At 46.0% G+C, this 25,686-nt stretch overlaps 3 protein-coding genes and 1 long non-coding RNA gene across 9 annotated transcripts in view; 3 read left to right on the top strand and 1 right to left on the bottom strand.

The window, feature by feature from the left end:
- LOC120835488 (semaphorin-3F) overlaps positions 1 to 7,214 on the top strand; it is a 42,027-nt gene extending 34,813 nt beyond the window's left edge. For 2 of the 4 annotated variants that reach the window (XM_040204482.2, XM_078091654.1), the window contains 9 exons: positions 2,966 to 3,035; positions 3,685 to 3,829; positions 4,010 to 4,232; positions 4,390 to 4,478; positions 4,563 to 4,604; positions 5,051 to 5,208; positions 5,364 to 5,431; positions 5,589 to 5,722; positions 5,826 to 7,214. In XM_040204482.2, coding sequence (XP_040060416.1) covers positions 2,966 to 3,035; positions 3,685 to 3,829; positions 4,010 to 4,232; positions 4,390 to 4,478; positions 4,563 to 4,604; positions 5,051 to 5,208; positions 5,364 to 5,431; positions 5,589 to 5,722; positions 5,826 to 6,254 — 1,358 coding nt within the window. In that variant the 3' untranslated portion in view covers positions 6,255 to 7,214. Of the gene's footprint in view, positions 1 to 2,965; positions 3,036 to 3,684; positions 3,830 to 4,009; positions 4,233 to 4,389; positions 4,479 to 4,562; positions 4,605 to 5,050; positions 5,209 to 5,347; positions 5,432 to 5,588; positions 5,723 to 5,825 lie in introns of all 4 variants that reach the window. The other 2 variants (XM_078091652.1, XM_078091653.1) reach the window with 1 other exon arrangement.
- A 1,962-nt stretch (positions 7,215 to 9,176) lies between these two features.
- On the top strand, positions 9,177 to 11,494 carry LOC144388898 (uncharacterized). Its single transcript, XR_013453154.1, has 4 exons — positions 9,177 to 9,281; positions 9,348 to 9,413; positions 10,855 to 10,886; positions 11,355 to 11,494. It is a non-coding gene; the product is annotated as an uncharacterized LOC144388898 (long non-coding RNA).
- A 681-nt stretch (positions 11,495 to 12,175) lies between these two features.
- LOC120835501 (bactericidal permeability-increasing protein) lies at positions 12,176 to 19,197 on the top strand. 3 transcript variants are annotated; one of them, XM_040204507.2, is made up of 16 exons: positions 12,176 to 12,397; positions 14,893 to 15,003; positions 15,091 to 15,205; positions 15,288 to 15,419; positions 15,515 to 15,670; positions 15,777 to 15,840; positions 16,989 to 17,049; positions 17,134 to 17,225; positions 17,348 to 17,524; positions 17,611 to 17,670; positions 17,757 to 17,924; positions 18,001 to 18,068; positions 18,186 to 18,228; positions 18,310 to 18,373; positions 18,517 to 18,593; positions 18,732 to 19,197. In XM_040204507.2, exons 2-16 carry the CDS (start codon positions 14,901 to 14,903, stop codon positions 18,819 to 18,821), a joined length of 1,470 nt encoding a protein of 489 aa, XP_040060441.2. In that variant the 5' UTR covers positions 12,176 to 12,397; positions 14,893 to 14,900; the 3' UTR covers positions 18,822 to 19,197. The 3 variants fall into 3 exon arrangements, with proteins under 3 accessions (XP_040060441.2, XP_040060439.2, XP_040060440.2); XM_040204505.2 differs by lacking the exon at positions 12,176 to 12,397 and adding an exon at positions 13,169 to 13,450; XM_040204506.2 differs by lacking the exon at positions 12,176 to 12,397 and adding an exon at positions 13,317 to 13,450 and having other exon boundaries at positions 14,896 to 15,003.
- Positions 19,118 to 25,086, bottom strand: cdk5rap1 (CDK5 regulatory subunit associated protein 1). The gene is made up of 13 exons (XM_040204489.2): positions 24,210 to 25,086; positions 23,995 to 24,098; positions 23,870 to 23,904; positions 23,696 to 23,796; positions 23,401 to 23,611; positions 23,187 to 23,307; positions 22,221 to 22,451; positions 21,691 to 21,788; positions 21,536 to 21,591; positions 21,195 to 21,325; positions 20,941 to 21,090; positions 20,232 to 20,372; positions 19,118 to 20,099 (listed from the first exon to the last, which is right to left on the bottom strand). Exons 1-13 carry the CDS (start codon positions 24,469 to 24,471, stop codon positions 19,929 to 19,931), a joined length of 1,812 nt encoding a protein of 603 aa, XP_040060423.2. The 5' UTR covers positions 24,472 to 25,086; the 3' UTR covers positions 19,118 to 19,928.
- Positions 25,087 to 25,686: the final 600 nt, after the last annotated feature.

The following is a 25,686-nucleotide window of genomic DNA, read 5'->3' on the forward strand; positions in this document are numbered from 1 at the left end:
CTCGCTGCAAGACTGCGAGCGCTCCACTTTGCAGCGACATCCACGGGTTGTGCGGACGATTCGTTCTCAAACAAAGAGATTGAAAAGAGAAATACACACGGCAAGAGAGTAATCAAAGTAGTAAGCAGCTGGCATCGGCCGCAACCCCCCCGGATCATCCCGGCCCGTCCGTCACTCACATGGCGGACAGGATTAACGAGGGATTTTCTAGTATCCTTGAAATTATGACTGGTGGTGTGAGCAGCAAATCTTTCACTACCCTCATCGGTCGCAGGAGGAGATGTGCTCACTATTTTTAATTCAACAGTTTATCTTCAGCCGCCTCACTTCTCCTAAATCCAGCTAACAAGATGGATTCCACTTAAAATAAATAGATAACGCTCAATCGAGTCAAGTCTCCTGTGGTGCAAATAGAGCATCGTGCTGTTGAATACATCTCCACGTTTGTTTTGTTTTTACTTTTACTGCAAAATGTGTTATACATTTTTGTACAGAATAGGATAATATTTGTTGTAGTATGATTGTGGCAATAAATGCTCCCTTTTCATGGGACAGATGTTAACCGCTGGTACAACCTGGAGTTTCTATAGTTAGTGTAGTAAAGAAACAGGGGTTACACCTCCCAGAATATTCTTGAAATGTTCTTTTAAAAAGTGTCTTTTAACGTGGTTGTGTGGTTCGGCCATTAAAAATAAAGGAAGAGCAACAGATTCCAGTAAGCAACAGGCATGTACTGAAAACTACAAAGGGAGCTAGTGATGTAACATGTGATCCGCCCAATCCATCATACCTGTGATTTGAGGTCTGGTCACCAAAAATGGCTTCAATAAATCCGTTGATCAAATCTCATCCAAATGATCAAATACAAAATCATCAACGTCAGCTTCTGCGTATGAAGCTGCGCCGGTCAGCGTCACACACGTCCATGTGCCTTTCGGGAATACATCCGTTCCTTCCTGCTTTGAGCGCACATTGTGACGGTATTAAATAATTCACCCGGTAGCTGTGTGCATCCCGCACGGCGTTGAGCCCAAAATGTAGTGTAGCATCTCTTATTCCCGCTGTGACGAGGCCTTGCCAGCGGCGGACGTGTGTTCTGCACTAAGAGCACTTTGTGTCCGTGACAGAAAAGTCGCAGTGCAGACGAGCACTGGCGGGGGGGGGGTGAGGTCACCGCGAGTCCTGAGGCGCAGTGTGACATTCCCACAGCTCCGTGGTCAGTCTTCCCACAGAGCCACAGGCCGCCTGGTAGAAAGTCCTGATGGAGCCCAGCAGAGGCATCAGAGTGCTCGTAAGAGGACTCCAGGGAGAGAGCGGAGTAGATTCAGACGGGGGAGGCTTCGGGAACGGAGTAGAAAGCAGGGGGGGAGGAGGAATATGAAGATGGAGGAGAAGACACGCAGACGCTAGAGACGTGAAAACGTCAAGCAGACAAAAATGAGAATAAATGTGTGACCGGTAAGGTTTTATTGCCTTTTCTGAGATTCAATTATGAAGGGAAACATTGTGTTTTTTTTCACTGTATTTCACAAGTCCCCCAAAAAAGCGTTGACTCCCTTTATGAAGAGACGGGAACGGCCGTTTCAGTTTGTTTTCACCAACATACTTTAGGAGCACATCCTCAAAGGTGGCTGTCAAGGAGGTAAAGATATGAACTCGCTGCAGCTGTTTGCATTGACGCAGCTTGCTCTAGTTCTCTGATGATTCATTTCTTTCCTCTTTCAATGCGCTCGTGCTGCAGCCGAGAGGTCTGTAACACCGGCGTCGGATGGGTCATGAATTTTCTTCTTTGTCTGCCAAAAGTACATTTTTGTTTCAGTGTGCAGCCGGTACCTGCCATTCTCTTACCCTGGCATGATCGAGTTTGATTTGGCATCTGGAAATGCACACGAGCCAAGTGAGCTCGAGCTGGTTTGTTGCACGCACACTTGGATAAAGCAAAAGGGGACAAATCAAATGATCTGTTGGCACATTTTACTACACATCTCACGCGCATAATCGGGGCTTAGAATGTTGTGCTTTTACTTAATGCTTCTCACAGTGATTCCAGTGACATGTTTGAGAGATGCTTCCGAACGGACGGCTGTACACTCTGACTGTGCAGATTAATGTTTCGAGCTCCACGGATGACAATGCAAGAAATATGCGGTTAATAAATGCAGTTTCATGCCTTCTTTCATTGTCATTGGTTATTGTTGTCCTTCTGTTCACGAGGCGAGGTTAAAGCCGTTCCACTAGTTTCTCATTGATGTGGAGCATTAGGTGGTGTCGTGTGTTCGACCGCGGATGAAGTGTTATTCTACTCGTGTACTTTGAATTTGTTCCAGTTTTCTTCCATGTTGTTTTTCCTTGCACTCTTCTCTCATTAAGCCATCAGGAGGATACATAGGGTTCATAACGGTTCATAGGATGCATATGGCTCCTATTAAAGTCATGTTTCACCAGAGATCTCTATTTCACTGGTATTCCCTGCTGAGACTCAAGAACTGTAGTCTAAGCTTTGGATTCAGGATCTCGTTGAGACTCTGGTAACCGCAATTCATGAGGTCGCCCCTCGCAGGAGGCAAAAAGTCTCCGTATTTTACAGCTACAATGAATTTGGGACGGAACGAGGGGAGATCTAGATACTCATATTTATTTATTATGTATCTTCTTTATACGTATACTGTATTACATTTCAGTGTTTTTCCTCCAATATTGTTGCCTAAGACTGTTGTCTCAGTGAGTTCCTCTTTCCATGTCAGTTTCATTTGAATAATAGTTTGAGGGCCCAAAGAGGTCGAATTATCCAATATAACTCGTTGGGTTACCTAATTTCTTAGGAGAATTTTACAGACTATTTAATAAATTTAAAACGTATTTTTCTGAATGTTGTTAATGTGCTTTCACTTAAGGATCTGAGAGCCTCACCAGCGCTTTCCATGGTTTGTGTCTGTGACTAAATAAATGACGTCTTTCTTTTCAGGGGACGTGTATATCCAGCCAACTCAAGACAACAAAAATCCCGTCATCTACGGCGTCTTCTCCGTTTCAGGGTGAGTGACTGACGCCTCTCTCGAACCCTCTGTCATTAAACCCTAATGCCGTTTCTCTCTGATACGGAAACGCCCGCGTCGCGTGTGGCTCGTCGGGTTCGGGCCACAAAGACAAAGGCTGTGAAATCTGGAGCCCGGAGGGAGCCGGCGCTCCTCTCAGAGCCTGAAGTTCCCCCGTCGGTCAGGCTGGATAGCAAGTTGTCATTCAACAACACGGCATTACAGCTCAAGGAAAACCAACCAGACACAAAATGAGATTCCGTCTGCGCTCGAGTCATAATAAACATTCCTTGATTAACGTATTTGAGAAACAAATACTGTTATTGTTCCGTCCACCCCTCAGGCACCAGGCACGTTTAAACGCAGTTGATAAAAACGCATGCCGCGCTAATGATAGCTCCCCGTGACAGGAGCTACAAACAACGGTGCACCCACCACGCGGCAGCAAGAGACGCGGGCGCTGGCGCTCCACTGCAGTACGTGGGTGTTTGTGTGTGTCAGCTTGACTCTGGCTGAGTCGGGTTTGTGCGTCGTTATGTTTCGTTTCATTTCCGAGCGAGGCCGGAGCACGTGGGAAGCCGCTGAGAGCACCCGTGGCAATTATCTCAGGGAGTGAGTTCTCACCCTTTACCCTCTCGCCCTGCCCCAGGGCTGTGTTCAAAGGCTCGGCCGTGTGCGTCTACTCCATGGCTGACATCCGAATGGTCTTCAACGGGCCTTTTGCCCACAAGGAGGGGCCCAACTACCAGTGGGTGGCGTACAGCGGGAAGATCCCTTACCCGCGACCTGGCACTGTGAGTCATGCGCCGTGATTACGCAGGCCTCCTCCCATTAGAAACATCATGGTGTGTCATCATTTTATAAGGACGTTTTAGGGCATAAGGAATTTGGTCAAATGCAGAGCTGCCAGTTCTCTCTCTGTCTCTCTAAATATATATAAATACATATAAATAAATGCGTTTTTTCATCAACAGTGTCCCGGAGGGACTTTCACCCCCAACATGAAATCCACAAAGGATTACCCAGACGAGGTCATCAACTTCATGAGAAACCACCCCACCATGCACAATGCCGTATACCCGGTACACAAGCGCCCCCTGGTGGTCAGAACCAACGTGGACTACGAGTTCACCACGATCGCAGTGGACCAGGTGGCCGCTGCAGACGGGAGCTACGAGGTGCTGTTCCTGGGCACAGGTCGGTGCTCTAAGCCCTCAGTGGACGTTACGCGCTGATCGTTTTAGGGATCTATTGCGATGGAGGAAATGAGTGCAACGTAGACGAAGCCGAGCTCCGAGCTCCGCGTCTGAGAACATCCACAGGGCTGATGTTGAACTTCTAATCGTCGTTGCAGATCGCGGGACAGTCCAGAAAGTGATCGTCCTGCCCAGAGACGACTTGCAGACAGAGGAGTTGGTCCTGGAGGAAGTAGAGGTCTTCAAGGTCAGTCTTCCAAACGTTTTTCTGTTTACTTTGTATCTGTCAGTCCTCTAAAGTGTTTATTGACCATTTAGTTTTTTACTGCAGGTTCCCACGGCAATCACCACCATGAAGATTTCTTCTAAACGGGTATGTTACTTTAAAGGGGATTTAACCAAATTATCAAAGAAATAAGTCAATTATTTCCAATAAAATGTGGTAACTTTCTTTTACAGTTCACGGAGCTTTAGTAAATTCATACTACGGTTGTAGTAAAGGTCTTTAGTTGCTGCTTATTGTATTGAAAATGGAAACAGTGCTTAAATGGTACCATTTGAGTTGTGCTTTATTTCTACAGAAACGTATCTTAAGGTAAAAATACCATACGCATAGCCTGGAGAGAAAATATATAATCGCTAATGACTTCATCCCAAGTAACTATTGTCTTACATCCAATTTCTTTCTTTTTAATCTTTCTAGGAAACTGTTAAAAAAAAAAATTGCTGACCTTTTATTTTTAGTAGTAGTAACCAAACCTTTATATTTAATTTATTTTATTTTATTTGATGATTTTTTTTGTTTTTTTTCGTCAACAGCAACAGCTGTATGTGGGGTCGGTCTTGGGGGTGACCCACCTGGCTCTCCATCGCTGCGATGTGTACGGCGAGGTCTGCGCTGACTGCTGTCTGGCCAGAGATCCGTACTGCGCCTGGGACGGCAAATCCTGCTCCAGATATTCATCCTCACAGAAGAGGTGAGAATAAAGACAGCACACAGCGGCACGCGTTGGGCACGGTGCTTGTTTGTGTCTGTGAAGAGCAATTTCATTCTTATTTTTTCCTGTAATGTTTTTAAAAAATATATTTAAGTTATGCTTTTTGTTTTTGATTGTTGATCCGACCCCTCTAGACGGAGCCGTCGGCAGGATGTCAAATACGGCAACCCGATCCGCCAATGCAGAGGTTATAACTCAAACAGTGAGTATCAGCACCACTAGACTAATAAATAAGACTTTTGTTGAGATTATTGTTTTGCATGTGGCCTGTTATTGAAAATGAATGTCTTACCTCTCATGCATCTACTTCATATATACGTGAATAATGCATTAAATACACTCCACATAATGTGTTATAGCCAATAAGAATACTGTGGAGACCATTCAGTATGGGGTGGAGGGCAGCACTACGTTCCTGGAGTGCCAGCCCAGGACTCCCCATGTGTCTCTCAAGTGGCACCTGCAGAAGGAAAACAGTGACAGGAGAAAAGAGGTGACGCTTTAACTGTAAAATAGTCCCGTTGTTTCAACCGACTGGTGTTTAAAAAAACTCTTATTTTGACTGAACTGTCCTCCTGACTGCCCTTTCTTCCCAGATTCGCTCCGAGGGTCGCATCCTAAAAACCGAACAGGGCCTCCTGATCCGCTCGCTGCAGTCCTCCGACAGCGGCATCTACCAGTGCACGTCCACGGAGAAGAACTTCAAGCACACGCTGGCCAAGCTGCAGCTCGTGGTCCTTTCCAGCCGCACGGTCAACAGCGTGTTGGTGGAGACCGGCGGTCCGGCCCTGCCGCCGCTGCAGTCCAGCGCCTGGACTCCGAGCGCCGGGCAGTACAAAGACCTGCTGACCATCCTGAGCCAGCCGGAGATGGGCCTGATCAACCAGTACTGCCAGGACTACTGGCAGCTCGGAGACGTCAGCCTGGGAGACAGCAAGGCCAAAAGCCTGAAGGAGCTGAAGGAGCAGAAGAAGCCTCGCAACCGCCGGCATCACGATGAGCAAACGACTCCCGCCGAGACATGAGGAGTTGGATGCGCACGCCTCGTCACGCCACCCCCCCCCCCCACCCCGGTCCACCCTTCCACAACCCCCCCCCCCCCACCCCTTGAACACTGCAACCCTCCATTTAGGGGAATGACTCCAGTTAGAAAGAGGACATTTTAGAGGTTTCTATGTAACTGTTGGGAAAAAAAAAACACAATATTTATTGTAGGTTGTAAAAAGTCATTCTTTGTACCTACCTAGGAAACATGTTTTTTTTGTTTTTTTTTGTGAATAGGTAAATGTGTGCAAATATTGTCGTATTATTGTTAGTGTTTATTACAATGTGTTATTATGTTAAGAATAACTTTATGTTTGGTGTTTTTGAGAAACGGCGACGATAACCGAGGACTGGATTGTCTGGACAAAGACCGACGAACGCGCGTTCGGAAAAAACCCGCCACAGGGCGGCCGCGTCGGGTCACGTGACTGCTGGCAGTATTCGGTGTCTCTCAAGCTTGAAGTCAAACTTCCCCAAACTTCCTCACCACAACTCTCTACTGTATATAAGACAGTTTTTGTTACACTGCAATATACGAGCTGCATTTCTTGGGACACGGAAGCACAAAAGAAATGGCAACGGACTGCAGCCGAGATGTGAGTGAGAGGCGCTCCGTGGCAGGTAAGACGTCTCTCCTTTAACGTTTGTGGGCCTCGAGTAAACACCCCACCATCCCATCAACCCTCCCAAACTCTTCCAAAACTACTTGCTGCCAAGTGTTTTGTTTATATGTGAATAACACATCTAAATGTTGTATCCTTAACGAACGTGATCTTTGTAATAAGCTGTGTTTTAGGGGAAAAGGGTCCTTTTTAATGGCACAAAAGCTGAAAATAGAACATTGCCTTCTCTTTTTCTTATTTGGGATAAGAAATTCCAGCAGGCAGCTTCATGTGAGTTTGTGAAAGTTTGTGATAAAAAATAAAATAATAAGACACAAAGCACCTTTTGTTGCCGGATCGGTAATATTGCTGAATGTTTAGACACTTGGTTAGATATACTTGTATCTGTGGCATATGCAGGATGTTCATGAAGGCAGTTAACATTATTACGGCGCTTAACTATAATACCAACTAACGATCAATAACGGCGTCACAGAGTTATCACTTGCTTTGCGTGTTATTTATTTCTTTTAGATATCTGTCTTTAGGTTTTCTGTCTACACCAAAAAACACTGAACCTATGATTTGTTTCGTGTTAAATTTTATTTTCCTGTTGACTTTTATTTTGAAAACGAGTTCTTTGTAAGTAGTCTTTAGTGTAGTAGTCTAAATAATTGTTTCGTATTCAACAGGTCGCACCCCATCTCCGATGGGCTTGGTAATAATGTTTAGCCTCTTTTTCATGTTGGCCCTACTCTGAATGACGTCTCCTCCGCGCTCCTTCTTTCTGGTTGTAATTTGAACGCAGGCAAACCCTGCAGGTGACTCTCCACGATGTAAGGCGCCGCCTTCCACCGATTTTTTCCCCCGTGTAGTCAGAGATTTCGGATCAAAACCCCGTCCCCAGAAATCAATGGCCAAAACCGCACCCTCTGGTTGTTCTTTTTCTCTGCCGTACTCTCAGGCAGCTTGTAGATCACGTTTCTTTTTTCTTTTTTTCATTCCTCGGGTGCCGTCGCTCGGTACTCCGAATGCCACGGCTTCTCGCGCCCAAACATCAGGGAGTACAGCCCAGGTTCCAGGGTTCCGAGCATATCCAGCAGGGTCCGGCTGTGGGTCGCCCTGAGGTGTGGCCGGGTGTTGTTCGGGATTTCTTTATGCCATGCGCGCTCGGCAGTCTCCGTGGTGGACCACAGCGGACAAAGCACCGTTCCCGCAGAACTTTAACGCCGTTAATGCCTTTTGATCTTCAGCTGTAAAAGCCTAAGAACGTATCCCGTGTAATGATCCGCAACTACAAGCACATGTGCAGATGTTCCCGGAGTGAGGTTCAATCGTCAGAAAAATCTATGCACACAAGATCCATCGGCCCAAGGTGGGACAACTCAGCAGCTCTTGGGACAGTTTTTACTGTACTCTCAATTTGTACTTTCATACGAGGCTTTAATGGAGCCATGGGTCTTGTCAATCCCAAGGTGACCTGACCGGTCTTGCAAAGACTCAAGCACAGTCCCTCAGAACTCTTCAGGAAGAACTAATTGTGTGCGACATGGTTGCTCAGATGGATTACTCGTAATGTACAATACAGAGTCTTTGAGCTTTAGGTTTTTTCATTGTTTAAGCAACGATGACACATCAGGATGCTTGTCATAGCTAGCCTGCCTGCCACACTTCTCCGATGCTTCGCGTCTTTCTGCTGTGAATGTGAGATATCTGCAGACGTCATCGCATGCAGCGGTTGCGAGCCGGGTTGTAATTGGCTCGGGGAACGGCGCGTTCAGGCGAGACCAGAGGAGCAACAGTTCTGCAGCGGCTGTTTCGACGGGATCTAAACTCCACCATATGACAAGCAGCTTGGACAATAACCGCGGTGATGTTCTCCTCTTCTCATCTTGACTTTCAGGTTTCTGCTGGCCAGCCTGGTCGCAAACCCTCTCCTTGGTCCTGATGCAGGTCACCTCCCAAACCATCTCAGCTGGCATCAACATGCAGGACGCACGGAAGCTCTGGGTTGCCAAATGCCAATGTAAAATACGTACAATACATTAAATTCCTATAACAGAAATGACTCAAATAATTGAGAAGAAACATCTTAAAGGCCAAACGTTGCCAGCAGGGACGGAAGTGGAGTGTGGAGGGAGTTCAATGGAGCAGGGGGGGGGGCGTGAGTGCTTTAGGGCACTGTTGCAATTCATAAAAGAGACGGGACTGGGCCGTAGGATCTAGGAAGCACTGGTACTTAGTTTGAGCAACACGCTGCAAGCTGCACACTCCGGTACAGTAGGTGGCGGTATGCACCCAGTCAAGTTGGTTGTGATCCGCCATTTCAAACCTAAAAAAGAAGAAGAAGAAGAAGACATGTCTTCTGCAGGCCCTGTCTCTGTGAGGACTTCCTGTGCTGTTCAGGTGACGACTCCATTCTAACACGCGTGCACCACCTGTACTGGCATGACCTACTAACCCCAGTTCCAGCCCGCAGGTCACGGCCCTCAACAGCATCTTCCAAATGGTCCTCAAGGCGGTTGTGACACCTCATCGGTGAGCTTTGTTCGATACGAGTGAGCTGCAACGTCATCTTCAGCTTTCCACTTCATTGTTGAGTTGTTTGACTACATTTCAGGTCACTCTCAGGACTTTTGGGCCAAGCACGGAGCTTTTAACTCGGCTCTTAAAACCCTTTTTACACAACCTGTAAAGAGACCAAGAGAGTCTGTAGAAACCAAACATTAGACTTTAATTCATCGGGTGACCAGAAGCGCGGCTCCTAATTGACTGATTTATCTACTTAGTCAATGTAGTTTTTCACAACTTATTTCTGCTGCCCCCAAAAATGGCCCAAAAATCTGTTCTGTTCAAAAGACAGAAAGGCTCACCTGGTTGACCACTTTGTAATCGTTAACGTATATTTGACATCCTTGCAGATTGATTCAGACTGAAGTTTAAAAAAATAATTCTCAAGTTAAATAGAATCTCCTGTTGTACTTTTTGTATTGGTTCATCTGTTTAATTATCTTTTATGGCAAGAAAATTCAATGCACGTTTAAAGAGGTTAAAGACCAACGTGAGAAGGAACGAGTGAAGCATGTTTACTGGTGGGATGATTCTTTCCCATTAAATGAGAAAAATGGATCCACAGGACCTCATATATTTGAAAATAATACTGAATACCTGGAAGCTTTGCTGATGTTCTATTCAAATAGTGTGCGACGTATTAAACATGGTAACTTCTCAGTATGAAAACAGGGATCAAGAATCTGTTCATTTCGCATTCAACTGCTCCTCTGAGGAGCTGCTGAAGTTCAACCACTGAAGATTCAATGACACTTTAACAGGTGCTGCTGATAAGTTGATCAGTCCCAGTTCATTGAGGCCAAACAATCGGTAGTAGCACTGCTTTATTAAATGTGCTGTAGAAGTAGTTTTGGTTTACGGTTTGTGTTGTTTCAATAGGTTGGTTCAGCAAATTTAGAAAAACCCGACATATCCTACATGCCAAAGCTCATTGATGATTTAAGCTAATGTCCAAATGAATTCATGGGGATTACTCTCGCTCCTCTTTTCACCGCTCAACGGCGAACTAATAGTGGTTGTTTAACGACAGCCGTTGTTGTGCAGATTAGGGTTTCAAAGTTTGGCGCTTTAGCCGTCGCCATCTTGTTTTTTTGCGACTTGTGAAAGGAATTGATCGTATTTGGACTGCTGAGGAGTGACCCTACGGGAGCCATCCGTTGATCGCGAGGTAGCCGCGCCTTCGAGAAACGTCCTTTCACTTTGCCTTGTTGGCTGCCCGACCGAGGCAAGAGAAGGATGTTTCTTCACTGTTTATGTCCTACACTATTTGTTTTTTTCTTCTGCTTTTCTTGACTTTTCCATGTAATTGGGTTTTGTGGTAAATTTTACTCCATGCCATTCATTCGCAGTTTGGGGAACTGTAAAAATGATTTTGAACTAAAGGAATGTCTTTTTTTCGTTGTTGCAGATCTGCCCTTTTGTGACCGAAGCAGTATGTGGGTACGGAAAGTATTCAGACCTCTTAGATGTTTTGCAGCAATTTTCTAAAATCCAAAAAGTTCATTTTATTTCTCATTAATGTTCACTCAGCATCCCGTCTTGATGGGAAAAAGTGTAGAAATGTTTGCATTTATTAAATTTATTAAAAAAGAAAAACTGAAATATCACATTGTCATAAGTATTCAGACTCTTTGTCGTGACAGATTTAACTCCCATGCTGTCCATTTCTTCTGATCCTCCTTGGGATGGTTCTACTCCTTCATTGGAGTCCTGCTGTGTTTAATTAAACTGATTGGACTTGATTAAGTGATTTGAACCCTCAGTTAAACTCTCAATGGTAAAAAATAATATATCAAATGTGCCGTGGCCCTGCTGACACTTGCTGCCGTTATCATCATTATTATTTGAAATATGAATCATATTACTATTTACTGTCATCATAAAGTCGCTGTGCTTTCCCTCCCACAGGCTTCTGGGGATGGTGGCTCTATTTGATGGTGGTTCTGCAGTGGTCCTGCTGTGCACCGGGCTTGCTACTTGCAAGTAGGGCTGTTTTAGGAATTTCATGTTTTGTACATCTTTGACATTGTGCATTCTGTACACATGCCATTGTAGTCTGAGGATCCCTCCTCTGAGGTTTCTTCCATTTTCCTCCAAGGTTTTTTCCATTTATTTTTTTTCCTGTGCCGATGTTTTTGTGACTGAGGTTGTCACATGTGTACAGACTGTAAAGCCCTCTGAGGCACAATTGTAATTTGCATGAGAGCATTTCAAAAGTTAGGTCCTAAACGGCCCCTCATAAAGATCTCATTTGTACCGAATTGATAACCGAGGAATCCTTCATGATGCCGCGTGTCCTTTTTGAATCTCTTTCCAGCTGTTTTCATTATGACAAAAAAAAGTCATGAACGCGATGTATAATTTATCTATTTGGATCTTCACACAATAAAATGACAATGCCTCTCACAAGATGCAGCGTTTACATACCCAACTCTGACTAAAATATCATTTCAACCTCAGCTCAGACACATCGACTCATGATAAAGATAAATGAGTATGAATTCAATGGGAAAACAATAACGTCATTTTGGCGGCTATAAAAAGGCATTAACATTCTGCGTTTTTTAAGAACAGTGTCGGGGGCCCGAGGGGATCCAAACTAAAAATATCAGGAGTCATTCAATTTATACACTTAATCAGAAACCGCTTTCCTCGTTAGAGATGACGTCCTGGGATCAGGTCTGTGCCATACTGCCTTCAGCCTCCGGGGGGCAGGAGTGCGCCTCAACAGGACCCGCAGCAGTTAGTGACAAGTTCATATAATGAAAATAAGCAGGCGGACGATGTAGAAATGTAAAAGAATTGAGCAGGAACCAGACGGGAGTCTCCACGGTGTCAGAGTGCGAGCAGGAAGTGGACAGCAGCAGGACAATGGGACTGAAACCTGTGTGAAACCTCCTCGGACGACCTCTCCAGGCCCCACGGCCCATGAGGTGTGTCATCAACGAGAGGTTCGGAATCTTACTTCTGCATGTGTGTTGTTTTGTCCCACGTTCTGACAACGTGCAATGTGCACGATACATTTGGCACACTTTCTCTGGCACATGAAGTATGAGCTTTTCTTGGAAGGCTCACATTTTTCATTTTTGTGTTGGTTTGTTTAACTGTGTGTGACAATTGCGACGGAGCATTTTGTGCATGTCCCACCCAGGTTTGGTCATAGTTTTGATATGCAGATTTCATATGTGCTCAAAATGTTTATTGTGATTGATAGTGCCGCCGTATTGAGATAAATCAAACTCAAACACCAGTTGTAGATCAATAACTATGATCTGTGGAGACCAAAGATTTTTTTTCACCATATTTAAAATGGTGCAGCTACTAGTCCCCTCCGAATTGTTGGTTCACAAGAGCGTAGGTCTACAGATGCACTACTGGGACATGTTTTGGGGGGACAATACGTCCCTGACAATATGTGAGCGTTCATGTCCTCATTGTCCTTGGAGCCAACAGGCTGTTGTGTCATTATGAAATGCTGTTTGATGTTTTCCTGGATTTTGAACAGTTCTCGCTCAAGATTGGCACTTTTATTCTGCACGTCTCGAGAACGCTGATATGCAGCCTGTGTGTTTGGATGTGCAGTTCATTCTGATAAAACACTGTGACCCCCTCAATGCCATTGCTGTGAGGGAGAGCAAGCTTTTCATTTACCATTGTGATGGCAAACATGGACGGAGGAATGTTGTAAAGTTGTGAACTCAGCGGTTTTCTGCTCCCAACACGAGAAAAATAATTCTGCATCACCGTTAGACAGCAGCAGAGGCAACAAACAGCTTCCTGTTGCTTTTTCATACACATAATATGTGCTATTATGGTGTTGGGCACTGATTTGATCGGGGGACAATTTTGTTGCATTATCTTGGTTAGTCCCCAAGTCCAGTTCCTTATTGAGTAAGTGAATAAAAGGCGACGTGCGTCCCTTCCCCTTTCACTTTGCCTTGTTGGCTGCCCGACTGACACATCAGGGGAAAACTGCTTCAAGAATTCTGCTGCAGACAAGAGAAGTAAGTTTCTTCACTGTTAATGTTTACATGCTGCATTCATAGCGTGTACGAGTTGTTCTCAAAGCTAATTCTTTCATACCCTTGTCAGAGAGGTAGTTAACAATGGGAGATTCCCGTGGGAATAAAGTGTCCCGTTGGTTTTCATTTGCTTTATGGAAAGGATGAGAAGCTCCATCTCTGCCTCCATTGTGTATTTATGTCAAGATAAAGAAAGATGCAGGCGGTGCTCGGGTTTGTTGGATTGCTTATGATTCATCTTTAATAAGCAGCTAGTTTTCTTCTCTCTCCACTTGTGAGCAGTATTCCACCTTCATTACGAGAGCTGTTGCAGTCGCACCTCTGCTAACAGCGCAGTCGGACTAGTCTGTCGGCTCGCAGACTAAATCCTTCGATTTGAACACGATAAAGCTGTGGCAACGTTGCAAGATAAAAGCATTTAGACCGTTGGCACTTCTATATTCAAAGTGGACACAAAGTGGGTACTAGAACTAGGCTTAATCTAATAAAGCTTGCCTGCTGACTTATCAGTCATGTGGTTTCTTCAGCAGCACTGACACGAGACTCTTCACAGGTTGCAGGGGGAAGCACGTTTATTCAAGTGGACTTGTACTATTTTCTTTGTGCGTTTCTTCACTTTTCCATGTAATTGTGTGGTTGTGTAATTTGGGTATTGCGGTCAATTTTCCTCCATGACATTTATTTGCAGGGGTTACTCTTTGTAATAAAGAGCAAAAGAAGCGGTTACCAGGGATTCATCTTGCACATTTTTAGTCGTCCTTATATTCCTGGTTTCTATAAGAACATGTTCGTATGCCTGAATATACCTGTGTTCGTCGTCCGCCTCTTCGAGGCATCCTGCCAAACGAGTTCGGTCTGGGCTGATCATGTGACCCCGGAAGGAGACACACATTTAAATGGCTTGTTGAGTTTGTTTTCTGATCTAGACAACCCACACAACCAACTGACTGGAATGTTCCAGGTCATGGCTCGGTAGATACTCACGGTACCCAAATGAGTATGAGTACTGGAGAAGTTAGGGTTTGTCAGCTTTAAAAGGTGAAACCTGCAGTTTAAACCACATAGTGTGTGTGACCGCTTATGAATAGATGCAATGCAGTGGGGCCATTTGTCCCATTTTGGATGTTAGTGTCAATAAACCGTTAACCATATTAGTCACAAGGCCCATTTTTCTGAGGGAAAGTACTTTTGAATACATGACTTTTGCTCACATTGAAGTAAAACAGACGAGATGTAAGGAGAAGAATGATACAATTTCGATTTTCTTCAATAAAAGGGAAGTGAAAGACGATGCACTCCTCTAAAAGAGGAAGCCCTTGATTTAATTAATTCCAAACACCAAAAAGCAGAAACGCACCCTGTGCAGAGTGTTTAGTGTAAGTCGGAGCGTTTAGCTCTTGATCCTTTGTCCTTTTATCCCCCAGCAGTCAAGATGTTCCTGTGCTGCTGGCTGGCTCTGGGGGCTTTGATCCCTCTGACCCTGGCCACTGATCCTGGAGTGAAGGTCAAGCTAACTGCAAAAGGCCTTGAATACGGTACGGATCGTTGCAACCTTCCTCCATCATTTGGAAAAGCGCTGATCTGGAATCTCCCCATTACGTTTCCATGTCTCTTTCTTCTAGGCAGGCAACTGGGGATGGCCGCCATCCAGAAGAAACTGAAAACCATCAGAGTGCCAGATATTTCGGGGAAAGCGAGCGTGTCTCCCATTGGCACGGTCCAGTACAGCCTGACGAAGTAAGTGGAGGCCGTTTATTTAACACTCCAGTACATTCTGTCGCAAACTGCGTTTTTAAAATGTGCATGTCGTCTCTTCCAGTTTGCAAATAGTGGATGTGGGATTGCCAACTTCCACTGTAGCTCTGGTTCCAGGGACGGGTGTCAGACTGTCCATCAGCAAAGCCTTCATCCGCCTCGACGGAAACTGGAGGGTCAAGTACCTCCGAATAATGTGAGAGAGAAGAAACGTCCTCCTCATTCAGCTTGGTTGAGTCCATTTTCTTGTCACGTACTACCGCTGACGCTGCGACTCCCTCCTCTTTACAGAAAGGACAGCGGCTCTTTTGACTTGAACGTCAGCGATCTGACCGTCGGTGCGAGCATCGCCATCAAAAGCGACGAGACCGGCCGCCCTACGGTCAACAGCGTGGGATGCGAGGCCACTGTCGGCAGCGCAAGCATCCACTTCCACGGCGGAGCCAGGTTAAAGGAAGCCCCGGCTGTGCCGGCACCCATGCCAGAGAGTGGAATGTGAGCTTTTCTTCTCTCGACGCACCGTCCTAATTCCTGTTACCGCTCCGTGTTTCAGCTGGCTGTACAATCTCTTCAAAGACTTCATCGACAAGGCGATACGAGACGCACTGCAGAATCAGGTGAGGGGAAAGCAGCCTCGTACCTACCTGCAGCTTTAGATTGTCACCCTTCCTCGCTGGGGAAGTACTCAATAATAATTCATTACTAGGAGGTTCCTCTTTAGACTAGACCACAAAGCTGCTGGGAACGAATTTCGCTGAGGAACAAATATGAGCCATTGAAGTAGCATTCAGTTCCTTGAATGCAACGAAATACCACAACATGGTAAAATACTGTATTAACAATGTATACCGGGGTTATACATTTATAAGCTGGGGTAGCCAATTTCATTTGGACGTCATTGGATTAAAAATAATAATTCATTATTAGGGCAACATTAACGCGTTAATCAATGCGATTAATGTGCCCGAGATTAATGCAACAAAACAAAAACTAAATGTTTTAACGTAGTTAATGTACATTTGTACTTCCGGCCGGGAGTAAACAAACATACGTCAACAAACGTACGTCAACAAATTTTGTTGCATTATCCTCGGGGCCATTAATCGCATAGATTAATCGCATGGATTAACTAATTTGTGTTGACAGTCCTACATTTTATTATCCGCTCCAACGATGAGATCTACTGTGTTGTTTTCTTTGGACCTGTGAGGCCGTTCTGGATGACGTAATGGGCTGGCGGTTCTAGCTAACTACAACATTGGCAAAGCGTTTCAGATATTTAAACGTTACCAACCGTTCAGACTGCTGTTAAGCGTAGCCGTCCGCTGTGAGCTCACGAAGAAGACTGATGGAGAGAGAACGCTTCTGATAATTCGGCTTTTGCGAACTGTAGCTGACGGAAAAACTAACAATTCATAGAAAAGTAACATGTGACAAGGAGAAACAACTACAAACTTGTTTTCTGGTTCAATCTTTAATCATATGTCACATGTACAGTATATTCTTAAAGTACCTGATGTCTCTCTGAAACATAGTGAAGTAAAGAAAAGGGGTCTGAGGATGTCTCGTGAATGCATTCACTTCAAAAAATATAACTGGTATGAGAAGAATTTCTCACAGAATGTGTAAAAAAAACCCTATTAATGAATATATAGTTATAATTAACATTACACAGAGTTAGACACCAGCCCAAATGAGGACGTCATGCCTCTGAATCCACTGTAAAAAGAAATGTCTCTGTTCCTCTTTTTTTTCGTTGTTGCAGATCTGCCCCCTTGTGACCGATGCAGTTTCTGATTTGAACCCTCAGTTGAAAACTCTCAATGGTAAAAAAAAAAAATATCTGTATCAAATATTTGGATGTTTCATTGATGCCGTGAGTGAACGAGACACATTCTGCCTCACCGCAGTTCTAGCCAAAGTAGACCAGTACGCAGAGATCGAATACTCCATGGTGTCCTCGCCCGCTGTGACAACCTCTTCTATCGAACTGGGCTTGAAGGTAACGAAGTGTCCATCTGCACATTTTATATTCCGGGTTGGAAGCTTCGGTTTGGGTACGAAGAAATAGACGACGTTGCCATGTCTAAATCCTTCTGCCTCCGCTGTGTCCTCCTCACTCAGGGTGAATTTTACAACATCGGAAAGCGGCAGGAGCCTCCGTTCTCCGCCGCGGCCTTTGACCTGCCGCCGCAGACGGACAACATGCTGTACGTCGGCTTGTCCGCCTTCACCGCCAACTCCGCGGCCTTCGTCTACAGCACTGCAGGAGCCCTCAGCTTGTACGTCACCGATGACATGGTGAGCTCCGGCCAAGGTTCCTGCCGCCGCCGCCGATCCGCATTCACCGCGTGACGCTGAACCACGGTCCTTTCCGTCCCGAACAGGTGCCGCGGGCCTCGCCCATCCGACTCAACACCAGAACGTTCGGCGCCTTCATCCCGCAGGTGACCAACGCGTTCCGCTGACTAGAAGAGGCATCGAGGCCTATCGGGTTGTTTGTGAGCCGCGTGTGTATCGGTGTGCTTTTCAGATCGCTGAGCGCTTCCCGGGTCTGATGGTGAAACTGCTGGTGAAGACGAGCGAAACCCCCGTTGTCACGTTTGAACCCAACAACACCACGGTGCAGGCTACCGGGACGGTTACGGCCTACGCCATCCAACCCAACGCCACGCTCTCCCCGCTCTTTGTCCTGAACTTGGTAGGTGACACATCTCGCAGGAAGTAAATCTGTGTGGTCCAAAGTTAATACTTTTCTCGTCACGTCGTCTCGACAGGAGAGCAGCGCCAGCGCGCGACTGTTTGTCAATGTAATGAGGGTGGCCGGAAACGTCACCCTGAACAAGTGAGTAACCCAACCAGTAAATAACCAGCTGTTCTCACGGGAGGAAAAAAAAAATGGAGGGTCAAAAGTTTGTTGAAAAGATGTAAATCACAGTGCAATTCTGCTTCATTTGCGCAGAATGGATCTGACCCTTGGGACCAGCTACGTGGGCGAGTTTAAGGTGACCACTGCATTGTGACACGCGTCACCGAGTGCACCGCCTGTACTAGCATGACCAACTAACCCCAACCTCAACCCGCAGGTTACGGCCCTCAACAGCGTCTTCCAAATGGTCCTCAAGTCTGTCGTGGTACCTCAACTCAACGGTGAGCTCTGTTGAGATGCAACGTCATCTTCAGCTTTCCACTTCATTGTTGGGTTGTTTGACTACATTTCAGGTCACTCTCAGGACTGTTACATTTTTGGGACTAGTTTTTCTAAAATGTTTGAAATTTTGCTGTTTCTGTAGTTCAACTTGCAAAGGGGTACCCACTTCCCACGATCGGGAAGATGACACTTGTCAACACTAAGCTTCAGGTCCTGAAGGTCAGAGACTGGTTCTTTTCTTTTTTATAAAACTGCATGTGTTTGAGCGAGCTGCATTCATCATATGAAGAGAAGAGAATCTACATTATGATGATCATCATTTGTAATCTCATTAACCGTTGCTGTGCTTCTCTCTAGGACTATATGCTGATTGGGACAGATGTTCAGTTCAATAGCACTCATGGAGCCTCCCAGGATTCATTTCTGCCCTGGGGCACGACACTTTGAAGCCACCGACAGAAACTGAATAATGCACATATGTCTTACCAGCCTCAGAAATCAAGATCTTGTGTTTGCAATCATATTTGCCTTAATTTTCGTTTTAAATTGTTACGCCAAAGCAGGTTTTCCAGATGTAACACGTGGATCAATGACCTTCTCCCACCGGGTTACTGCAGTCGTGTCCCTACAGGTCGCTCTTGTCATGACAATCATATTGTTTCTTAATAGAATGCTCCTTCCAGAGCAGATCGCAGCACTTTCTGCTGCTGACTTTAGAAAAAAAATGATTTCTCAAAGTGTCTGACTCGTGATTCCACAAATGTGCTGATCTGTGATATTTTTACTGCAGTTACAACAAAATAAATAAATGCTTTCACATCAATCAAGCAACCACCGAAACAAATCAGCCACATGAGAAACTACATCATCCAACCCGGTTTCACTCGCCTGAGATGTATGAGGTTGCTTAAAATGGATACACTCAGTTGTCACCTTCAAAATCATCCTACCACAATACTGTGCCAAGTTAAGAGCTGTTATGTAGTACTTTATTCACTAACGATAGGGAGAAAAAAAAAACACACTTCATTGACTGGGAGGCGACCAACACGATTCTCCACCATAGATGGGGATGGAGAAGGGTACCGACGCCTGATCCTGGAGCTCTGCACGGGACCCTTTATCCAAATAAAACTTTCACAGCTTTACGTCCAGACAGAAGGAACTGCAGATGTTATCCTGAAAGCCACAAGACTTCTGACAAAAACAGTAACTTGACCGTGAAAAACACGAGTTCCTGGTCTACTACTTCAGCTCCAGTGTTCTACGAGGTGAAATGACTTTTTGTCAATGGGGTCTGGTGGCTTAAGTTGTAAATGCTATGTATGTATACAGCAGTGCATTGCCTATCTTCTGTGCTGGTCCACATGTCCCTTTCTATAAAGTGACCGCCAACTACTGTGAGTCACTCATAGAACCTCTCCTCAAAATATTCCAAACTATCCCTTCAAGCTGTCCAAATAATAAATACATACTAGCACTGACTCGAAAACGTCCAACGTGACAGATGACCAAAATGTTTGCGTTAAAAACGTCCTCCGTGTGTCTTCAAAGTCATTGAGAAGAAGAAAGTGTCCTACTTCCCCCTGAGGTCGTGGTTGTGTCGGAGGCCACGTGGTTAGCGAGCTGGTGGCTGAGGAGAAGCTCGCGGCCCTTCATCACGCTGCTGAGGGAACTGTGACTGAGGGCTCGGCCTCTCAGCGTCTGGGAGCTGGACGACAAAATCTATGTGAAGATGAGAAACACGACATCAGAGCGGTTCAAGGATGCAGGAGTTGGAAAGTACCCCGTAAAGGCCGGATGATTGATGAAAAATAAAACAACATGTGATGGCTGTGTGTTTGTACTGAACCCTACCTTGACCAGCACATAGTCCCCTGCATGGACGGACGCCGTGTCCAATGCTGAAGGCTGGACAGCAACGTCCTCTTTGGGGAAGATCACTTTCATGTTGCCGTCCGTTCTCCCACACAGGTCTTTGGCTGATCTTTTACTTTCCTGCATAGAAATGGAAATCCCGAGATGAGCTTCGTTGCCTGGCAACAATGCTGGTGGGCTGCAATACGCGTTACATATTCTATTTATCAGTTTTTCCATATTACAGTATTGTTATTGTTGCCATTATTATTATGGATTGAGAAACTAATTACCATAATAAACTAAATCAAACCCGTTATACAACTGCAAGGTCTGTGCTTTTAGCTCACACACACACAATACTGTGGATAAGTAAATGTACACGGTATGATGACGGCCAATCCTCATTTATATTATATTATATTATATTATTATACAACACTAAATAGCACAAAACACAAGTTCAAGGGCTGGTGTACATGTGGGATGTATATTTTCTGCAGATTTTTAAAAAGTCAATAAAGGCGGTTTTATTTAAAGCCAAATGTGCACCTTGTGGTGGAGCAACAGGAAAGATCAGAGGTTCATCCTTTGGGCAGCGTCTGTCCAATAGTTCAGTCTGAACAGATGGGATCATTCCACCCGATCCGTCATCAGTCATCGTTTTTTTTTAAACATCTAATAAAAAGAAAATGCGTGCAGTACTCACTCCCTCCACCAGGACCAGCTGCGTGCTGCCGATGAGCGCGGCGTTGACCTTCGCCGCTTCCTCCCTGAACGCGGCGATGCACTCCTCCAGCCGCCGCCGCTTCTCCTCAGGCGGCACGTCGTCCTGCAGCCGATGGGCGGCGTGGGTTTTCTGCGTCAGGGAGAGAGAGAGAGAGCGTGAAACACGTTTGACAGTTTGGATTTCATTACAAAAAAAAAAAAAGACCAACAGATCCCAAACCCGCCACAGCTCACCTTCCTCATGCTGTAGGCAAACAGGAATCCCACATTGTAGCCCACCGCTCTGATGAGAGACAGCGTCTGCTGGTGGTCGTCCTCCGTCTCGCCACAGAAGCCGGAGATGAAGTCACTGCTGAGGCTCACGTCTGACACACGGACACGTCGCTAACGTTGAACACAGAACACACACACACCGACGTCCCCGATGCGACAGTACCAGAGAAAAAGCCCTTTCGGCTACACTAAGATTGAAATTTTAAGTTAAAATTTGACTTTTCCTCGAGTGAAATCTCAAAAAAGGAACAACACTAAAATATTTCAGTTAAATTCCACCCAAATGTTGGTATGGTTCTTACCTGGGATGATTCTCTTGATGTTCCCAACGAGGTCGAGGTAGGCCTCTCTCGTGTAGCTGCGCATTTCATTGAGGAAAGACATCGTACACTTGAGGACAGTTTAAGAGACTTCGACGCTTTAGGGGGGAGGAGGAAAAGCAAAAGTGGCGTCTCACCCGCGCCGCATCGCCTTCAGGACCTCGCTGCTGCCGCTCTGGGCGGGAAGGTGGATCTGGTTACAGATGTTCCCTCGCTCCACGATCAGGTGCAAAACCTGGAAACGCCAGCGCACAGAGCGGGTCAAACGCCTCAGTCAGTTAATACAGGGGGGCCTCCTTTCTGTTTTAACCAGTCAATGGTGTCACGTGGAAGCCCCGAGGGTACAGGGAGAAAACGACATGTGGATATTCATCATCGCATCGCGTTTTCTCTCCTGTGTTGGTGACCTATGGACAAAAAATGTCACTGGCACTGCAAAACCAAGGAACTAGAAAGTAGCACAGTGCACGTTGGCCTCTTGTGGTCGGAATGAGTGTTCGCGATAACAAACAAAGATCCAGGCTAACTTTTGTTACACTGATAAAAAAAAAAATAATTAAGGAACTTCGAAACGTTCATCCTAACCCAAAACATCCGTAAGTCATAAACACAGGAGGGAAAACCAGTTAGAATCAGCAGATATTTTGTCCCCTCAGGGCTCCCGTACCTCATCAGGGAAGTCCTTGGGATGCGGTGAGGTGAATCGGATCCTCATGTCGGGATCGATGCGGGACACTCGGTCCAGCAGGTCGGAGAAGCGCAGACCTCCCTGCTTTGCTCTGTACACGGTCTTGAACCCCTGGCTGAGCTTGGTTGGGTCCGAGCCGCAGAACTGCTCCTCCGACGTGTCTCTGTAGCTGTTCACGTTCTGACCCAGGAGAGTCACCTCCTTCACACCCTGAAAGAAACATACTGAGTTTTATCCAATAGTAATAATAGGCCCAATTTTCATCCCTGATTTGATCATCTTCCAGGCTCTTTCTTCACAATATGATATCAATCCTTCACTTTTCTGGGTCAAGTTAAGACTAAATGCCCCGTCCTCCTTTCGTCACGTCTCAGTCATGATATCATTGGTTGGAAGTGGTCGGTACCAGGCGGCTTCTTCGGGTTCTGCCAAGTGAAGGCGATACGGAAGTTCCTAAATTGTGCATTAACTCTACTGACCAGCAGGGGGCGACTCTGGATGCAAAAAGAACTCTCTTGATTTATTCCCAACATCGTAAACTTGAGTTCATGGTTACAATCTCTTGTTTGAGTCTTCTTTAATACGTTATGATGTTCGATTAGTAAATGATGGTCCTTTTAGATTCAAATGGATCACTAAATCAGGGTATGATTGACAGGTTAATACCACTACGCAGCATTCCAAATATGAAATCATCCCTGGTGGTTCACTGGGAAAAAACAGGCCGGGGACTTTTGCATTTTAAACTCGACTATAAACCCAATGTCTTTTGTTTTAGCCGTTTGATTCACCACGAGGTGTTTTACAAAACATATCGTCTTTTCTCTCAGATTCCATTTCCATCCCACAATCCTAGAAATGCTGCGTCCCAGCTCTGCTGCTGCTGCTGCTTTGCGTGTGAATCTAAACTGGGGTTGGGGGTCCCGGAGGGGGGTCTTCACTCGCCTGGTCAGACAGCACGCGGACTTCCTCCAGCACGGAGCTGACGGGTCGGCTCCTCTCTCTCCCTCGGGTGAAGGGAACAATGCAGTAACTGCACATGTTGTCGCAGCCTCGCATGATGGACCTGTCGGCACAAACACATTCTCACACACACACACACACACACACCAAAGACACAGTGCCGCTGTAGATAGATGGATGACAAAAATACACCTACACAAAGGCAGTGTTCCCCTGAGGAGCATGGTGGACGGGCATGACGTCGGCGTAGGTCTCCTCCAGCGACAGCAGCACGTTGCTGGCCTGAAGACCCCCGTCAGCCACGGTCAAGAGGCGGGGAAGGTCCCGGTAGGCGTCGGGACCGGCGAGAACGTCCACGAGCTTCTCCCGCTCCAGCAGCTCCGTCTTCAGCCGCTCTGCCATGCAGCCTGCACACAGGACAGCGTGTCTGTGTGTGTGTGTGTGTGTGTGTGTGACAGCGCCCGTCGGTCCACACGTGGACCGCAACTCACCTAGAATCCCAATCTTCATCGGCGCGTGGCTCTTCAGCCGCCTCTTCTTCAGGGCCGTCAGTTGTCGCAGCCGGTTCCAGATGGTCTGCTCGGCCTTCTCTCTGTGGGGGGAGCAGGAAGCGGGTCTCACGGAGGCCTTGGTGTGCCAATGAAGACCGGCGGTCAGGACCTTACCGTATGGAGCAGGTCACCAGAAGGACAACGTCTGCCTGTGAACACACATTATTCACCGTTCATTCTCCCCCCCCCCCGCGTGCGTCAAGGTGAGGTCGTGTGGAGACCGTTGAGGTCTCGCGTACCTCGCGTAAGTCGGCTGTGCGCAGGTATCCCTTCTTCTGCAGGATGGACCAGGCGATCTCCGTGTCGTTGACGTTCATTTGACACCCATAGGTTTCAAAATACACTGATACGAACACACACACACACACACACACACACACAAAAAAAACATACACCGGATTAGAATTCAACCCGAGCAGTTGGAGGTGAAGTGGGTTTCGGCGGGCGGACGCACCTTTCCTGGAGTCGCCCATCGAGAGGTCCTCGGACAGGTACGCGTGCGAGTCGCAGCCCCCCGCGGCTTCTGCACGCGGCTTATGGACAGAAACACCTTTTATGAAGTCCTGAAAACTCGGACCGCGCGACACCTGAGCCCTGAACCGGTCTACGGGGGTCTTCCCGTCCCTCGGTAGGTTGGAACAACACCTGTGTCGCGCGCACACGAGGGGCTTCCAGTGGTGGGGAAGCGTCATCAGAGGTTTCCTCAGGTATTCCATACTCACGCGTCACTTTGGCTGCACGAGCTCTGTCGCTAATTTAAAGGTGGGATTTGGCTCTGAACGAGCTACTGTGTTAATCTCACTGAAGTAGCGCTGCTAGCTGCGTTGTTGGCTAAATGTCATTCAGACGCTCGCGGCTGGTGTAGCCAAAGGTGTTGTAACAGCGAGAGGAAAATCTCCCCGATCCAAAGCAACGCTGTGAAAACCCGGAAATAACGTTGAGCTCTCGCAAAGTACGAGGTTGCGGGGGAATAATTAGTTTTGGTAACAGTCGAAGGAATCCTAGTCTATTATTAAGTTAGCTAGAGTATTACTACCATGTTTACCTCAACAACTTCATCAATGCATTTACTTATTTGCCAATGGTTTCTATCGGCAATTTAAAAACACGGCGTGGTGGTCAGGAAGAAAAATACGTTTTATTATCAACGTTACATTATTCCTCTAAACTTTGAAAGCTATGAGAGCGACACATGGGTGGTTAATTGAGCAGTAGAGAGTCCTGCTCAGCCAAACCGGAAGTTAGCAACAGAGAACGCTCTTGTGTCCCAATGATCCGTTAGACAAAGGTGTCCCCGGGTACATGCGGCTTAGCAGTCCCTCCAAAACGCCTTCTTCAGGTGAAACAGCGTTCCGGGGGTCGGCGGAAACTTAGAAGTGAGTTTAGAGAATTATTAAAATGTGGAATCAGTTAGTTAAACACACAGTATCGTATTGATACCGTTCTTGTTTTTCACGTTAAAATTCCAAACGTTGTTCAAGGGATGACGGTTTGTGGGAGAGGAAGAACGGTGTGGTATCAAAATAAATGTTTAACTTCTCCTCTGAAAAGTATTTACATTGACAGAAACTATGTTCATGTATATCTATCAAAATAAACAGATACAAATCAATCCATATGTAGCATCAACTGTTAAATATGAGTTGCAATGTCAAACAATGGCTTCCATTCAAAATTGTATCAGAGAGGTGTTTGTTAAAAATAATAGAGGTGTTTATTAAAAATTAACCTTGTTTATTAGGCAGTATTAGAAATGAGTAATACTAGGCTTTTTTACAGGTGTTTTTATTATATTTTTATTTTATTAGTTGTTCTCATGGTTCCTGTGGACAAAATCCACTGAAATGGTCAGAAAAGGTCTAGACCATTTGTATTTCCTTGAAAGGCACCTGCTGCATTTATTGTAGGGACATAAATTGCGTAATAGACAT

This window comes from Gasterosteus aculeatus, chromosome 17 (genome assembly GCF_964276395.1).
Source record: "Gasterosteus aculeatus chromosome 17, fGasAcu3.hap1.1, whole genome shotgun sequence".
Lineage (NCBI taxonomy): Eukaryota > Metazoa > Chordata > Actinopteri > Perciformes > Gasterosteidae > Gasterosteus > Gasterosteus aculeatus.

Excerpts from the sequence above, each read along its gene's own strand:
- cdk5rap1 (XM_040204489.2), bottom strand. The coding sequence starts at position 24,471 with ATGGAATACCTGAGGAAACCTCTGATGACGCTTCCCCACCACTGGAAG. Across the intron at positions 23,905-23,994 it reads GCACAGCCGACTTACGCGAG|GCAGACGTTGTCCTTCTGGT; the intron begins GTACGCGAGACC and ends GTGTGTTCACAG. Across the intron at positions 23,797-23,869 it reads CTGGTGACCTGCTCCATACG|AGAGAAGGCCGAGCAGACCA; the intron begins GTAAGGTCCTGA and ends CTCCCCCCACAG.
- LOC120835501 (XM_040204507.2), top strand. The coding sequence starts at position 14,901 with ATGTTCCTGTGCTGCTGGCTGGCTCTGGGGGCTTTGATCCCTCTGACC. Across the intron at positions 15,004-15,090 it reads TGCAAAAGGCCTTGAATACG|GCAGGCAACTGGGGATGGCC; the intron begins GTACGGATCGTT and ends TCTTTCTTCTAG. Across the intron at positions 15,206-15,287 it reads GTCCAGTACAGCCTGACGAA|TTTGCAAATAGTGGATGTGG; the intron begins GTAAGTGGAGGC and ends CGTCTCTTCCAG.